The sequence below is a fragment of the Plecotus auritus genome, assembly GCF_963455305.1.
Source record: "Plecotus auritus genome assembly, chromosome: 3".
Lineage (NCBI taxonomy): Eukaryota > Metazoa > Chordata > Mammalia > Chiroptera > Vespertilionidae > Plecotus > Plecotus auritus.
This window is the reverse complement of record NC_137772.1, coordinates 193,038,071-193,054,398: the sequence shown is the minus strand read 5'-3', so window position 1 is coordinate 193,054,398 and position 16,328 is coordinate 193,038,071. Positions and strand designations below refer to the sequence as shown.

General features: G+C 41.1%; 1 protein-coding gene across 3 annotated transcripts in view; it reads right to left on the bottom strand.

The window, feature by feature from the left end:
• The window catches only part of BCAT1 (branched chain amino acid transaminase 1), a 97,288-nt gene that overhangs the window by 45,162 nt on the left and 35,798 nt on the right, over positions 1–16,328 (bottom strand). For all 3 annotated transcript variants that reach the window (XM_080662070.1, XM_080662069.1, XM_080662071.1), the window contains exon 3: positions 7,191–7,391. In XM_080662070.1, coding sequence (XP_080518196.1) covers positions 7,191–7,391 — 201 coding nt within the window. The remainder of the gene's footprint in view (positions 1–7,190; positions 7,392–16,328) is intronic.

Here is a 16,328-nt window from a genome sequence, read left to right as displayed (position 1 = left end):
AAAAAGAAAGAAAGAAAGAAATGTCATATCCTATGAAAGACATATCTTGAAAATGCCTAAAGAAAGTTGTCATTTTTTCGTGGTGAAGGGACTGGAGTCTCTGTTGATGAAAACATATTGGCAGCAGCAGCAAGGTGTTGGGGGTGGCACCTTCCCCTGATCAGCCCGGTTGCCTCCCACAGAGGGAGGCCAGACTGCGGCTTAGGCCTGCTCCCTGAGGGCTCCCGGACTGTGAGAGGGGGCAGGCTGGGCTGAGGGACCCCGCCCTCCCAGTGCACGAATTTCGTGCACCAGGCCTCTAGTTTATGATAAAATTAAAAGGAATACTAAGGTGGGAAAAAATCTAACAAAAGAAGTGAAAGGCCCATAAGGAAAATACAAAATTTTCCCAAGTCTTTAAATATCTAGCTAAATGCAAAAAGCAATCTCATGCTCATGGATGGAAAGACTTAATATGATATGATGCCAATTCTTCCCAAATTAATTTATATATTCAGTGCAACCCAAATGAAAATCATGTCAGGGCATTTTATTTTCTCTTTACAAACTGAATTATGAAAGTTGACTGACTTGATAAACAGAATCTCAAAGTTATATGGAAAAGCAACTGACCACAGAGATCTAGGGCACTACTGAAGAGCAAAACAGAAAGACTTGTCCTGGCAGACATCAAGACTTATTGTAATGATTTAGAGATTAAGACAGTGGCATTTGTGCAGGTAGACAAGTAACAAACTGAAACAGAATAGAGACCAGATGGACAAGACAATGGAACAAACGTGGAGATACCGGAGTAGACCTATGCATACACAACAGAGGTGCTATGACATATCAGAGGGAAAAGGACAGTCTTTTTAAACAGTGCTGGAACAACTGGGTATCTGTAGCAAAAATAAATAAAAAGAAGGAGGAGGAGGAGGAGGAGAAGGAGGAGAAGGAGAAGAAGGAGAAGAAGGAGAAGAAAAGGGGAAAAAACAGAACCTATTTCATATACAAACCAATCTAGGATTAAAGACCTAACTGTGAAAGACAAAAACCAATAATATACCAGTAGGAGGATATCTTCATAATCTAGGGGTAGAAGAATCTTTAAACAAGATACAAAAGTATCAAATATAAAGCAAAGATTGATAAATTCAAATTTTAAAAAACAATGTATTTCTCATCATCAAAATATTATATACAGATGCAGGAGAAAAGTGTCCTTGCCCTTTCTGTCTGTCTGATTGTGGCAGACAAGACTGAATGGGGGAATACAAGAGAAAAAAAATTATATAGAGTAAAAAGAGTGAAGATATGTAAAACTCATATAACTGACAAAGAACCCATATCCAAAATACTTCTACAAATCCAAAAGAAAGACAACATGATAGAAAAGTGAACAAAAGATTCAAACAAGCAGGCCCTTCAAATAAAAAGATATCCAATTGACCATTAAACATATGAAAAAGTGTGCATAAATTAATATCACAATAAGATGCCATTACACTAAATTGGTTAAGCTTTTAAAATCTGACTTTACTAAGATGTAAAAAAGTTGATAAAACAATAGAAACATTTATTCATGGCTAGTGGGTATAAAAATGGTCAAAACCACTATGGAAAATAATTTCCCTATGCCTGTAAAATGGAAGATATATCCTATGACCAGTAGCACCATTCCTAGGTATATCCTTAAGCAGCATTTCTCAATTTTTTTTTGGTCAGGATGGCTTAAAACTTATATTCTTAAAAGTTATGAAGATCCCAAAGAGCTTTTACTTATGATGTTTTTCTGTCAATACCATATTAAAAATCAGAAGTAAGAAATTTACTTATTTATAATTCTAAATCATGACATGTTAAAATATTTTAATGAAAAATACCTCAATTTTCCCAAAAGAATTAGTATGAAGCGTGGTACTATTTTCAATTATTACAGATCTTTAATGTTTGACTTAACAGAAGACAACTGGATTCTCATATCTGTTTCTGCATTCAATATTTTTGCAGGGTATTATTTTAATTGAAGTACATACACAAAAGAAAACCCAATCTCACACAGATATGTAGTTGAAGCAGGGAGAGGTATTTCTGGTAGCCTCTTTCAGAGAATTATGGATATTCTTCTCTGTTATCATTCCTAAACTTGTCAAGGGATGGTTCCTTAAAGGTTAGTTGTAATATAGAATCTGAAACCATATCAATGAAGTATTCATACTTTTGTTAATTTATTAAAATCCAATTGTCTACCAGACAGGGTTCAACTAGAGAAGCAGAACCAGTAGAAAATATATGTAATATTAACAGACTTATTAGAAGAAATTGGCCAATGCAATTGGACTCACTGACTAGGTGAGTCCAAAATCTGAAGGGTAGGCAGCCAGATAAAGGTCACAAGCAGGCTGGACCCTCAGGTGTGAGCTCACCCACAGCTCACCCACATGGGGCAGTCAGGACGGGACACATGGGGTGGTCAGGAAGGGAGGGGCAGAGGAAAAGAGGGCACATGCAGGTCTAGCTAATGTGTGGGGTCTCTGACCTCATGAAATCCTAAGGTCAGGCTCACTCAGAATTCTCTCCCTTCTGATTTACTGTAAATCAAACAATTAGGGACTTAAGTCACATCTGACAAATTCCTTCAGAACAGCACCTACACTAGTGATTGATGGCAGGTGTGTGTATGCAATAAAAGAACCACTGCTTCCCTCTGTACACAAGAGACTGTCTTATAGTCCATTCTTACCAAAAGGAAGCTAAAAATGGAATTCTAGGGACTGTAGTTCAGACAAGCCAAATTGACATATCAAAAGCCATCATGTGTTAACTAAAGTTATTGTAGTAATTATCTTGCAATTAATAGGTGTATCAAATCATTACATTTTCTATCTTAAATATGGTCATATGTCAATTATATCTCAAAAATAAAAAAAAGCCATCAGAGCCTATCTTGCACTTTGAATCTTAACTTGTGCAAAAACCTGTCATGTCATGCAATGGCCATTTAGAAAAAGTTGGTTCAATGAGCTATGCAGATCTTCCCAAAGCTAACATCTCTTTCATGTCTTTTTTAAAACCTATTAACATCACCACTAATATCACCAGAAAATTACAGGGTGTATCAAAAGTAGGTGTAGAGCTGAAACCGGTTTGGCTCAATGGATAGAGCGTCAGCCTGCGGACTGAAGGGTCCCGGGTTCAATTCCGGTCAAGGGCATGTACCTTGGTTGCGGGCACATCCCCAGTGGGAGGTGTGCAGGAGGCAGCTGATCGATATTTCTCTCTCATCGATGTTTCTAGCTCTCTATCCCTCTCCCTTCCTCTCTGTAAAAAATCAATAAAATATATTAAAAAAAAAAAAGTAGGTGTAGAGTTGTTCATATGGAAAATACAATATACAATACAACAAAATACAAAACAATGAAAATATAGTAATAAATAATCATACAAGAATAAACTGTGCTTCACATGTTCACAACTGTAAACCTACGTTTGCCCACCCTGGATTTAACAGCAGAAAGGGTTAAGTTCACAGTGGTAAATCCAAGTTTTCTAAAATTCTAATTTTTACTTGAGGGCTAAAATGCTAGCATTGGCACCAAACAGAGTCCTTTGTTTCACTTGAAATCACAGGTTCACTTTGTTCATTTTTCAAGAAAACACACACAATACAATCCCATTTTACAAAAAGTTCATACAAGGTTAATAGAAAAGTGAGGATAACCGTTGCCAAAAGACACAGGATTTGTGATGTGAAAGGAACACTTGAAAGCTTCAGGGGTGCTTAAGTGGTCTCTTTCTTTACCTAGATGAGCATTCATTTGTAAGTATTCATTAAATAGTGTATATATATATATTGGTCATTTTTTTCAAATTATATTTTATTTCACTAAATATTTATTTCAACCAGAAAAAGAAGTGCCAGTTATCATTTCATTTTATTTTATCCATATCCCCTACTCATAGTTTACATTTCTCTCCTTCACTATTTGAAACTTGCACTTATTTATCTATGAAAAATTTGCAGTATTAAAAAAAAAACTACATGTAGTTGTAGATCTTGAAGTAAAATGGATTCTAAAATCAATAGGGCTGATGAGTGGAAGAGGCAGATGGTCAAGAAAATCACTCTTATATTTACTTTTGTATTAAAAAATACAATTATTGAACTTAAAAATCATGTTGGCATACAATAACAGAAGTGTGTCAGTAAAAGAGAAAATGTTTCGCATAACATTTGGGAAGGAAACATTTGAAATAAAGTATCTGCCTAACTTTCTCAGTGGGTGTTTTAAAAAAAGAAAAGAGTTCTGAATTCTGAGGGCAAGATCATGTCTAGTTTGTTTACCATCCTATCCAGAGCACTTTGCACAGTCCCAAGCACACAGTAGGCACTCAACAGCCATTGAATGAGTGAACAGGAAATGGAACTAATATGCCTCGTGAGAAAATTCAGGGACCCTGAGGTTCTCCGCACATGGCCATCACACTTCCTAAAGTCCTATGATACTCTCCTAGTATCTTTCCTGTTAACTCAATGCCAATCATATGAAGAGGTAACCAAACACATCGCTTTATCTCCCCATTTATCACTGATACATGTTGCAGATTATATTTTCCAAAAATAGCCACGCAATCTTTCCAGTCCCTCATGATCTTCTAGAACTTTGACATTCCTCTTCAGGAGGTGAAGGGTATATATTCCCTCCTGTTGAATTGGGGCAGGCCTTTGTGATCACCATGACAACAGAGTATGGCAGAAGTAATGCTGTGATTTTGATTCTAGGTCATAAAAAGCACAGAGCTTCTATCAGGGCTCAGTTGCTTGTGACAAAAAGCTTTGGAGCTCAAGTCACAGAGGACAAAGTTTAGCTATTCTCAGAACACCATATTTGGCACACCACATGGACAAAGAGTGATGCCAAGAAAGCCCCAGCATTTCAGCCACCACCTCTTTGAGTTTCATCAGATATATGTGTCAGGAAGCTTTTGAGCCAACTCCAATCCCAGCCACTATCTGACAGCAACCACATAAGAGACAACAAACCAAGAGGTACCAGCCATCCTAGTCAACTCCCAGAATCATGCAAGAAATAAAACGATAGTGGCTGTTCCAAGCTATTAGTTTTGTTATGTCGCAATAGATAACTAATGTAAAACACAGTCCCGTTCTTAATGCAAAACAGCCCCTGTGTTTATATTATTCATGGAAGACTAATAACACAGATTTCAGTTTTTATTTAACAAAGGATAACAGCAATTAAAGGTTTTCTAAAAAACTATCCTGGTCACAAAAATCTACATTGGCAAAACTAATCAACTCATTTAAATAGATTTCCAGTGAGTTTTGAAAACCAATGGCCATCAAAATATTTTTTAACTTTCAAAATGACCTTAATTCTTTCTTGTTTATTTCCCACAAGCCAGTAATTCACAAAAATGTAGTTCCGAGGGTATTAAGATGACATGGGAACTTAGAAATCAGAGCCTCGGGGGTGGAACCCGGTGATTCTAACGAAAGCTGTGTGAGAATCACTGCCAAATTCCTTCTTTCAAGTTCATAAGCATTTTATTTCATTTGTTCGTCACTGTACATAATGACATAGGCAAGGGCAGCTATCATTCTTATTTTATAATTAAAGAAACTGAGGCTTGGACTAAATAATGTAAGAACTCATCGAAGTTGGTACAGTTAAAACACAAAGATGGGAATGGAAGCTTAGACTTCTAAATTCAACATTTAGTGTATACATTGGGGCAGCTAATATATTTCCAATGATTTGAATTTATAATTTTGAACAAGTTAACTGGATAGGCCTTTTTGTAATTTTAGTGTATATGTTTGGAGAAAACATCACAGGGAGTATGAGCTTGCCATTTGAACCCTGACTCCTCCCTAATTGCTATACAATTTTGAACAAGAAACTTAACTTTTCTGAACCTGCTTCTATAATAGGTGATAATAATGCTTCAAGAGATAGTAATAATAGCTAATAACAAGGCTCTCATTATTCATTAGGTATGGCTCTTTATGCTTAAATGAACCACCTTACCTTCTTCTTACAATAACACTATGAGGTAGGTATTATCACCACCTCAATTTCACCAGTAAAAAAATTGGAAGCATACAGTCATTAAATAAGTTTCCCAAGTCACAGTGTACCCTTTAGAGCAACAGAGACAGAATTTGAGCCCAGAAAGTCTGAATCCAGAAATATATGCTTTCTCACTTAAAATAATAACATGAGATGACCCATTATAAAGTACCTAGTGCAGGGCTCATTGCAAGAATTCAATTTAAAAAATTCATTATTGTTATGAATATTTACTATCTTTTAGTCCTTTAACAGGTAGACTGTTGCTTATTTTAAGCATCCCAATATTCTGAGTATGTCTAACACATTACAAGTAAGCAAAGTAAAATCAGGGTCTCCCTAGCCAGCTTGGCTCAGTGGATAGAGCATAAGCCTGAGGACTGAAGAGTCCCAAGTTCAATTCTAGCCAAGGCACATGCCTAGGTAGCAGGCTCGATCCCCAGTGGGGTCGTGCAGGAAGCAGCCGATCAGTGATTGTCTCTCATCACTGATATTTCCATCTCTCTCTCATTCTCCCTTCCTCTCTGAAATCAATAAAGAAATATATATTTAAAAAAAAATCAGGGTCAAGGGAAAGGGGAGTGTATTGTATATCTGGCTAAGTGTGAATCCTATGAAGGACCAGAGAAAGCATCTCTAAATATTTAATGCTTATGATTATTCCACTCATGCCTGAAGGATGACCTTTAATTACATGTCCCTCAACATGCATAACTACACATTGCTGGTCATAAAAACATGAAGTTAGCATTATAATCTAACCAAATTATTGTACTCAATGGCCTCTTCTCAATCATTAGAAGATCTGAGAAGACAGGTGCCTTTGTAAAATATTAAAAGTACATTCTTTTTTATTGCAAATTTTCTTACCAACTGTCCTTCCTATTTGCTAAATGATTTTTATTGACATTATAAAAAACTCAAGAATATCTAAAAAATTAGTTAAGACTTACCTGCAATGAGACTGTATAGGAAAAGTTTCAAAGACATTTATGAGTTCCTGTAGTAAATATGATCAAGTCCACGCTGCCCAAAAGCTATTTTAGGAGAGGGAGCTACTTGGGTGCCCCCAATGAAGAGCAAGCATGTTACCATCCCTCAGTGCAGTGTGCTTACCTCCACTGCATAGTGCAGAGCCGACGAGGCAGGGTGCAAGGACAGGTTTTGAAAAGGCTTGATGTGTGGTTTCTCCCATCCAAACTCTGAGGACCACTCGATTGTCAACATGTGGTCTGTGAAAACGGTTCCAAAAACCACAGTATTTGGGTCAGGTTTCTCCTTTAAAATGGTGGCTGGTGTGATTATTAGATCTTTAGCCTAGGGGGAAAAAATCAGCCCCATTAAAGAAGACTAATGGAACATCTACTAGCTACAAATAAAGAGGGTTAAAAAAAAACAAACACATAAAATTTAAGTGATTAGCCATTGAAAATTGAAATGAAATCGCTTGAGTCTTTTTTTTCTATCCCCCAAATTTACTTATCTTATAACTAGAGGCCTGGTGCACGAAATTCGTGCACGGGGGAGGGGGGTGTCCCTCAGCCCAGCCTGCACCCTCTCCAATCTGGGACCCCTCGAGGGATGTCCGACTGCCCGTTTAAGCCCAATCCCGGTGGGATCGGGCCTAAACGGGCAGTCGGACATCCCTCTCACAATTCAGGACTGCTGGCTCCCAACTGCTCGCCTGCCTGCCTTCCTGATTGCTCCTAACCGCTTCTGCCTGCCAGCCTGATCACCCCTAACCACTCCCCTGCCAGCCTGTTTGATGCCTAACTGCTCTCCTGCCAGCCTGTTTTCCCCTAACTGCCCTCCCCTGCAGGCCTGGTCACCCCTAACTGCCCTCCCCTGCAGGCCTGGTCCCCCCAACTGCTCTCCCCTGCAGGCCTGGTCCCCCCCAACTGCCTTTCCCTGCATGCCCGATCGCCCCTAACTGCCCTCCCCTGCAGGCCTGGTCACCCCTAACTGCCCTCCCTTGCAGGCCTGGTTCCTCCCAACTGCCCTCCCCTGCAGGCCTGGGTCCCCCCCAACTGTCCTCCCTTGTTGGCCATCTTGTGTCCACATGGGGGCAGGATCTTTGACCACATGTGTGTTGGAGTGATGGTCAATCTGCATATTACTCTTTTATTAGATAGGATAGAGGCCTGGTGCATGGGTGGGGGCCAGCTGGTTTGCCCTGAAGGGTGTCCCGGATCAGGGTGGGGGTTCACTTGGGGTGTGAGGCGCCTGTGGTGGTTTGCAGGTCAGCCACGCCCCCTGGTGACCCAAGCAGAGGCCCTGGTATCTGGGGTATATTTATCTTCTATAATTGAAACTTTGTAGCCTGGTGCAGAGCCAAGCCTTCTGCTTGCTCTGTGGTGGCAGCCATTTTTTTTGGATTTATGTATCTTCTATAATTGAAACTTTGTAGCCTTAAGCGGAAGCCTGGGCTGGCCAGGGTGTGTGGAAAGCTTGGCTTCCTCCATCGCCGCGGGCAACCCTAGCCTCCTGCTCTTTCCAGCTCCATGGCTGCCGCCATTTCTGTTTGGGTTTATGTATCTTCTATCATTGAAACTTTAGCCTTGAGTGGAGGCCTAGGCCGGCAAGGGCAGGTGGAAAGCTTGGCTTCCTCCATTGCCGGGGAAACCCAAGCCTCCCTCCTGCTCTCTGTGGCCGTAGCCATCTTGGTTGGGTTTATTTGCTTATTTGCTCCTGATTGGCTGGTGGGCGTGGCAGAGTGATGGTTAATTTGCATATTACTCTTTTATTAGATAGGATTGGAAGTGTACCTTTTGATCACCTTCACCCATTTCCCCTATCCCCACTTGATTTTTATTTTATTTTTTATTGATTTGAGAGAGAGAGAGAGAGAGAGAGAGAGAGAAATTTATTGTTCCACTTATTTATGCATTGATTGCCTGACTCTTGTATGTGCCCTGACTGGGGACCAAACCCAAAACCTTGGTATATTAACTAACTGAGCTACCCGGCCACAGACACCACTTCTATTTTATTTTATTTTATTTTATTTTATTTTATTTTATTTTATTTTATTTATTTTATTTTATTTTATTTTATTTTATTTTATTTATTTTATTTTATTTTATTTTATTTTATTTTATTTTATTTATTTTATTTTATTTTATTTTATTTTATTTTATTTTATTTTATGTATGTGTGTATTTATTCCTAAAGAAAGACAGGCTGCCACATATAGTGCCTCATATGTGTTTTTATTTTTTTAAATGTGTTTTCTATTTATTTGAGAGAGGGATAGAAATATCAATGATGAGAGAGAATCATTGATTGGCTGCCTCCTGCATTCCCCCAATGGGAATCAAGCTAGCATGTGCCCTGACTAGGAATCTAACCATGACTTCCTGGCTCATAGGTAGACACTCAGCTACTGAGCCACACCAGCCGGGTGCAGCGCCTTATTGGGATGTGTCTTTAGTCTGGGAAGCTTGACTGCCCTCTATTCTCCTCAAATGGACCTGAGAGCGTGTGTGAGGGTCTAGCAGAGGAGCACAGCTACTGTATACTCTGATCGAAGACCAGTCCTCTCCTCTGGGGAAAAGCTCGTCCACTTGATTAAGCGTGCAACTTTGGGAGGAAAGCACCTGGACTGCACATGGATCAGTGAGGGAGGGAGGAAGGGGACACCCATCTAGCCAGCCAGATCAGTTGAATCAGCCCTGGTGGTCAAAGAGGTGACAGATGTTGCAGCCAGATTGCCCTCACATCCCCCACTTGACTTTTAAATGTTGGCAACTGACTCAGAAATTTAACAGTATGTGAGCCAAACAAATCATGCCTGCATTCAGAATCCGGCCTGTTGTTTGAAATCTCAGCGATGTATACTGCCTAATAAGGATCAGAACCAAAATCCAGTGATATATAGAAACAGGGACAAAAATAGCAGATGGAGTAAAATGATGAAAAAGGAGAACACACCCCCTCTTTGTTATCATCATAGGGCTCATGTTTAGCACTTGGCAAAGAAGAAAGGGAGATCATCTCTAATAAATATGGCAACACCAGCAATAACTTGTTAAACTAAAATGAATGTCATTAAGAACTGAACATCTTGATGATGGTTATACTTCCAACTCCCCCAAAGAAGTCTTGGATAAGCCTTCCCCGCCACCCCCCGGGGGGAACTGTAGAAGCAATGAGCAGAACGAAGCAACTGTGTTCCTCTTTAAACACAGAGAAGGAGAAAATAAAAAACAACATATTAATGCTCTGTTCTGTACTGAGGAAACAATGAACAAAGGGAGCTCTGACGAAGAGAAAGATAAATGAGAGTAATAGGAAATAATCTCACACATCAGTATTTCACCAACGTGCCACATAGCCAGCTTGTTCATTACAAATGACCAAACACAAAAACATGCGAGTCACAGACAACACCATCAGTAACTTTTCAATAGCTAAAGAATACTGATAAAAACCATGGGTGAAGGAAGGTTTTGACCAGTTATAAAACAATATTAACGAGGCACAGGTTCAACCTGTTCACAAGCTGTAAGGAAGGTCAAACTCCACTTATGTAAACACAAAATGTACTTATCCATCCCCCCACACCTCAAAATCAAATATAGGTCTTCACTTTATATCATCAGCTCTTATCATTATTTTTAAATGATCTACTTACTTTTGATTAATTCACTGCCTTACAGCTGCATTAATCATTTGGTTATATTATACACTAGAGGCCCAGTGCACGAAATTCATGCACGGGGTGGGGGGGGGGGGGCCCTCAGCCCAGCATGCATCCTCTCCAATCTGGGACCCACTGGGATCGGGCCTAAACGGGCAGTCAGACATCCCTCTCACAATCCAGGACTGCTGGCTCCCAACTGCTCGCCTGCCTGCCTTCCTGATTGCCCCTAACTGCTTCTGCCTGCCAGCCTGATCACCCCCTAACCACACCCCTGCCAGCCTGATTGATGCCTAACTGCTCCCCTGCCAGCCTGTTTGCCCCCTAACTGCCTTCCCCTGCAGGCCTGGGTCCCTCCCAACTGTCCTTCCCTGCAGACCCAGTCACCCCCAACTTCCCTCCCCTGCCGGCCTGGTCACCCCTAACTGCCCTCCCCAGTAGGCTTGATTGCCCCCAACTGCCCCCCCTTGCAGGCCTGGTCCCTCCCAACTGCCCTCCCCTGCTGGCCATCTTGTGGTGCCCATCCTGTGTCCACATGGGGGCAGGATCTTTGACCACATGGGGGCAGCCATCTTGTGTGTCGGAGTGATGGTCAATCTGCATATTACTCTTTTATTAGATAGGGTAGAGGCCTGGTGCATGGGTGGGGGCCAGCTGGTTTGCCCTGAAGGGTGTCCTGGATCAGGGTGGGGGTTCCCTTGGGGTGTGGGGCAGCCTGGGTGAGGGGCCTGTGGTGGTTTGCAGGCCGGCCACGCCCGCCCCCCCTCCCCCGGTGACCCAAGCAGAGGCCCTGGGATCTGGGATTTATTTATCTTCTACAGTTGAAACTTTGTAGCCTGGAGTGGAGCCAAGCCTTCTGCTCGCTCCATGGCGGCAGCCATTTCTGTTGGGATTTATGTATCTTCTATAATTGAAACTTTGTAGCCTTAAGCGGAGGCCAAAGCAGGCCAGAGCTGCAGAAGCTTGGCTTCCTCCTTTGCCGCGGACAACCCTAGCCTCCTGCTCTCTCCAGCTCCGTGGCTGCCGCCAATTCTGTTGGGCTTTATTTATCTTCTATAATTGAAACTTTGTAGCATTGAGTGGAGGCCTAGGCCGGCAAGGGCAGGCAGAAAGCTTGGCTTCCTCCATTGCCAGGGAAACCCAAGCCTCCCTCCTGCTTTCTGTGGCTGCAGCCATCTTGGTTGGGTTTATTTGTATATTCCCTCCTGATTGGCTGGTGGGTGTGGCTGGTGGGTGTAGTGGAGGTACGATCAATTTGCATATTACTCTTTTATTAGATAGGATAATAACCAGTTTTTTTTTTAGAATAATATTCAGGCTGAAATGTATTATAAAACAAAAGCTCATTACAAATCTAAAATGGAACATAATATTTCCTCCAAAACTGGTCTCTATTTCCAACATTCATATTATTTTCTACTTCTTTTCTTTTTACCCCTTAATATGTTGAATAAGGGCAATGCATGTTTATTATTTTACTTAAAAACTTGACTTTAAAGAAGGGAAGAAAAATGAAAAGTATAAAATCCCCAACTACTTTCCAGGCCACCGTATTCCCACTCCCCAGAGATGACCTTCACTAACAAATTGCTTTGTGTATTTTTCTGTATTTTCTGTGCACCGTTGTTACTTCCAAGGTCATTTATCATTCTCATCTTCTCACAACCCTTGGTTTCCCACATCAGTCACTGAACCAAGACACTTGTCCTTTCCAGTATTTCTTTAGTAGGTCTGACTCCTCAGTTGCTACTACCCCCTCAGTAGCAAATACTCTGTATCTTTTTCCTGTTCAATGCCCAAGAACAGTTAAATGGCTACAGATTCAAGTCCAAATAATTTAGCCCAACTCCCTTTTTCAAGTCTACCTCTCTCTAATTAATGTACAAGTCTTTTACTTATCATTTATTAATGCATTCAGCGGCACATAAATCAAAAACTAATAGGAGTTGGTTTTCTCACATAACAAGTCTGGAAGGAGCCAGGCCTGGCAGTGTTCTGGAACCCCATGGTTCTGTGATGTTTCTTGGCTTCTCCTCAGGGTTAAAAAAGGCTTCTGCAGCGGTAGCTTCAGTTTTAATGATCTAACCAAATACTAGAGCAGTGGTCGGCAAACTCATTAGTCAACAGAGCCAAATATCAACAGTGCAACAATTGAAATTCCTTTTGAGAGCCAAAAACCGACTTCTGCGCATGGGCCACAAAGTTTCAATCGCACTGTATGTGTGCACCCGCACGTGGTATTTTGTGGAAGAGCCACACTCAAGGGGCCAAAGAGCCGCAGTTTGCTGACCACTGGTCTAGAGGAAGAGTGGAGAGGACGATGGCAGACTTTTCTGTTCCCTTTAATCACAAAAGCAAAATTTTGCCAGAATATCCCTTATGCCTTATTGAATAGAAATGTGTCACATGGATCTCTCTAGTTGCAAGGAAGGCAAGGTTGTCACCTAGGGCCAGTCAGTGAACTGCAAACAAAATCAAGTTTCTGTAACAAGGGACAAGAGGCTGGTGGGACTGTATTTTGGGTACATATCAGCCCAGTGCCAGAAAACAGTACCAGTCCTTAAGAATTCTGGTTTGCATACCTTTTTCTAACATGGAAGGAAAGACAGAAGGACTAAAACATGGCTACAGAAGCCCTCTCCTCCACCCCTTTTTTCTACCATTTCCTCCACTTGTAGCACGGGACATGAGATCTCCCCAGTTTATCCAAACTCTCTTCTTTCTTGCTCCAGCAGTGAGTGTGGAAACTGGCACCCCAGTCTGGCTCAGTAACCTGTTGCAGTATCCTCAGCTTTCAAACTCCCTAGCACTTGCTTTACTTACTGTTCAAACATCATCTCTCTATAGACAGCTTACCCTGCGAAAGGCTTGGTTTGGCTTCATTAAATCCTTTTAATTGATATGAACAATTGGGAAATGGGAGTCATGTTTCTTTCTTGTATTGGCCTAACTCTCATTTAGCACAGTAACTGTTATACATATCACTTACGTCTGATTAATTCAGTTCTAAACTTCACAGAACTTGGATTGATCTTCATGGTTTGGATACTGACAATAGACTGGTACAGTTTTGTTTTTCTTTAAATGTACTTACTATCTATAATAATAAAAGTGTAATATGCTAATTAGACTGGACAGCTGATCGACTTCCAGATATCATTCCAGATGTCCTTCCGGACGAAGCCGTGGTGGCTGGGGTCGAGGCAGAGGCAGTTAGGGACGATCAGGCAGGCAGGCGAGCAGTTAGGGGCAATGAGGCAGGCAGGCAGAGTGGTTAGGGGTGATGAGGCAGGCAGGCGAGTAGTTAGGGGTAATGAGGCAGGTAGGCAGAGTGGTTAGGTGTGATCAGGCAGGCCAGTGGTTAGGAGCCAGTGGACCCAGATTGTGAGAGGGATGTCTGACTGCCAGTTTAGGCCCGATCAGGCCTAAACCAGCAGTTGGATATCCCCTGAGGGTTCCTGGATTGCAAAAGGATGCAGGCCAGGCTGAGGGACCTTCCCCGCCTGCATGAATTTCATGTACCAGGCCTTCCTAAAGTATGAACTACTAAGTTCATAAAAGACCTTTTGTTGTTACAAACCCTTAAAGAATCAATGCCCATTATATAATTTTTACTTTTCTAAAAACTCTTCTTTTTTAATATATTTTTATTGATTTTTAGAGAGAAAGGGAGAGAGATAGAAACATCAATGATGACAGAGAATCATTGACTGGCTACCTCCTGCATGCCCCCCACTGGGGATCTAGCCCCGAAACCTGGGCATGTGCCCTGACTGGGAACTGAACCATGACCTCCTGGTTCATAGGTTGATGCTCAACCACTGAGCCACACCCATTTGGGCTGAAAACTCTTAAAATACCTCTGGACCACCCATGATGAGCCATTGGCTCAGAGAGATCTTAGTTAATGACCAAAACAGAGATATTGAAGAAGGTGTTTTTATGCTCAACTTAGTACTCTTATAGTAAGAACTTGCTAATCCTCGTTAAGTTTCCAGAAATTGAATATAAAAAATTACATTACCAGGTAAACCACTACATTCTTTTGTAAGACATGCAATTTCTTATGATGTGAGTAGGAGCCCTCTAACTTTCTGCACAAGGATTGTCCTCCATGCAGTTTTTCAAAGCAATGCACTATTTGGTGACTTTAGAATTTCATCAACCATTCCAATTGTCTTTTATTTGAGAAAATTACTACAATTCTGGAAACTGAAAATAACAGATGTTAACCTGAGTTAAAAAAGAAATTACCCAAGAATACTAAATTTAAAAAATTAGGTGATACAGTTGAATGAAGTTGAAAAGTAAACAATATTAACTAAAGGTGTGTGATAGGTTTTGAGTAGGTATGAAATGAAGTTCTAAGGTAAAAAAAAATCAATGACATGAAAAAAAAAACAAATTTCATAAACAATTTTTACCTGTGTTCTTTAAAAACCAATTTCTTTTTCTACATTTCCTTTCTGAAGGTGGATAAACATTAGCTGTTTGTAAAATGATACTTTCTCCTGCATAATTAATCTGTCTGTTTCTGATGCCCCTTGACTCCTGATGACTTCCAGTCAGGATGCTTCATACCATATGCTTGTGAAAAAATCTGGAAGGCCACCATGACTGGATTGTGACAAGACAGAAATACTGGCAAAAACAGAGCATGTTAAAAAACAACAATTTCCTAACTCAAAACATGTACTTGGGTAACCCTGTCCTCTAACTTGGGGAAGCCTCCAGCAGGCTACTGCGATTTGGCTGAGAGCTCTGAGGACTGTGTTAGCCAGCACTCCTCTGCTTCTGCTCGCCACTTACCGCTGCATCTGCAAGTCTCTGCATTGGCCACAACACTGCAACTATCAAAGACTATCTCCACATTACAACTGTATCAGAAATTGCATGGTTTTGTTCTACAATAAGTGCATTTTTTTTTTCTCTGTTGGGAAAGTGTTAGGTGTTCTGTTCATTATCTTTTAGAGACCCTCAGAAGCCAATAAGGAGGAATGCAGAGGACAATTACAGACTTGGAGGGTCACATTCTGGAATCTGTAAAGCAGGGGAATGGCAAGAAAAAGACAGCTGACCTTTTGGAAACAAAGAAGACTCTGGGGTCCACAAAAAGATTCCCTAGGATGCCCCTGTATAAGGCATTTCACAGCTGGACCCTGCTGAAAAACTGCATTTTCACTGTAAAATGGCCACTTCAAAATGGGGGAGAGGATGCAATATGAAAACTATCCACAAGAGACCCAATAGCAACTTAGAAGTCATAAATGGAGTTAATCGAGAAAGAGAGCCCTAGCAAGTTTGGCTTAGTGAATAGAGCATTGGGCCACAGACTGAAGGGTCCCGGGTTCGAGTCTGATTAAAGGGCATGTACCTCTGTTGCAGGCTCAATGCCCAGCCCTGGTCAGGGCGTGTCGGGGAGGCAACCAATTGATGTGTCTCTGACATTGATATTTCTCTCTCTCTCTCTCTTTCTCCCCCCCTCTTTCTCCCCCTCTCTCCCCACTTCCTCCCTTCCACTCTCTCTATAAATCAATGTAAAAATATTCTTGGATGAGATTTAAAAAGAGAGAGAGAGATTAAAAAATAGGTCAAAAGCAAAGATGGTCCTATAA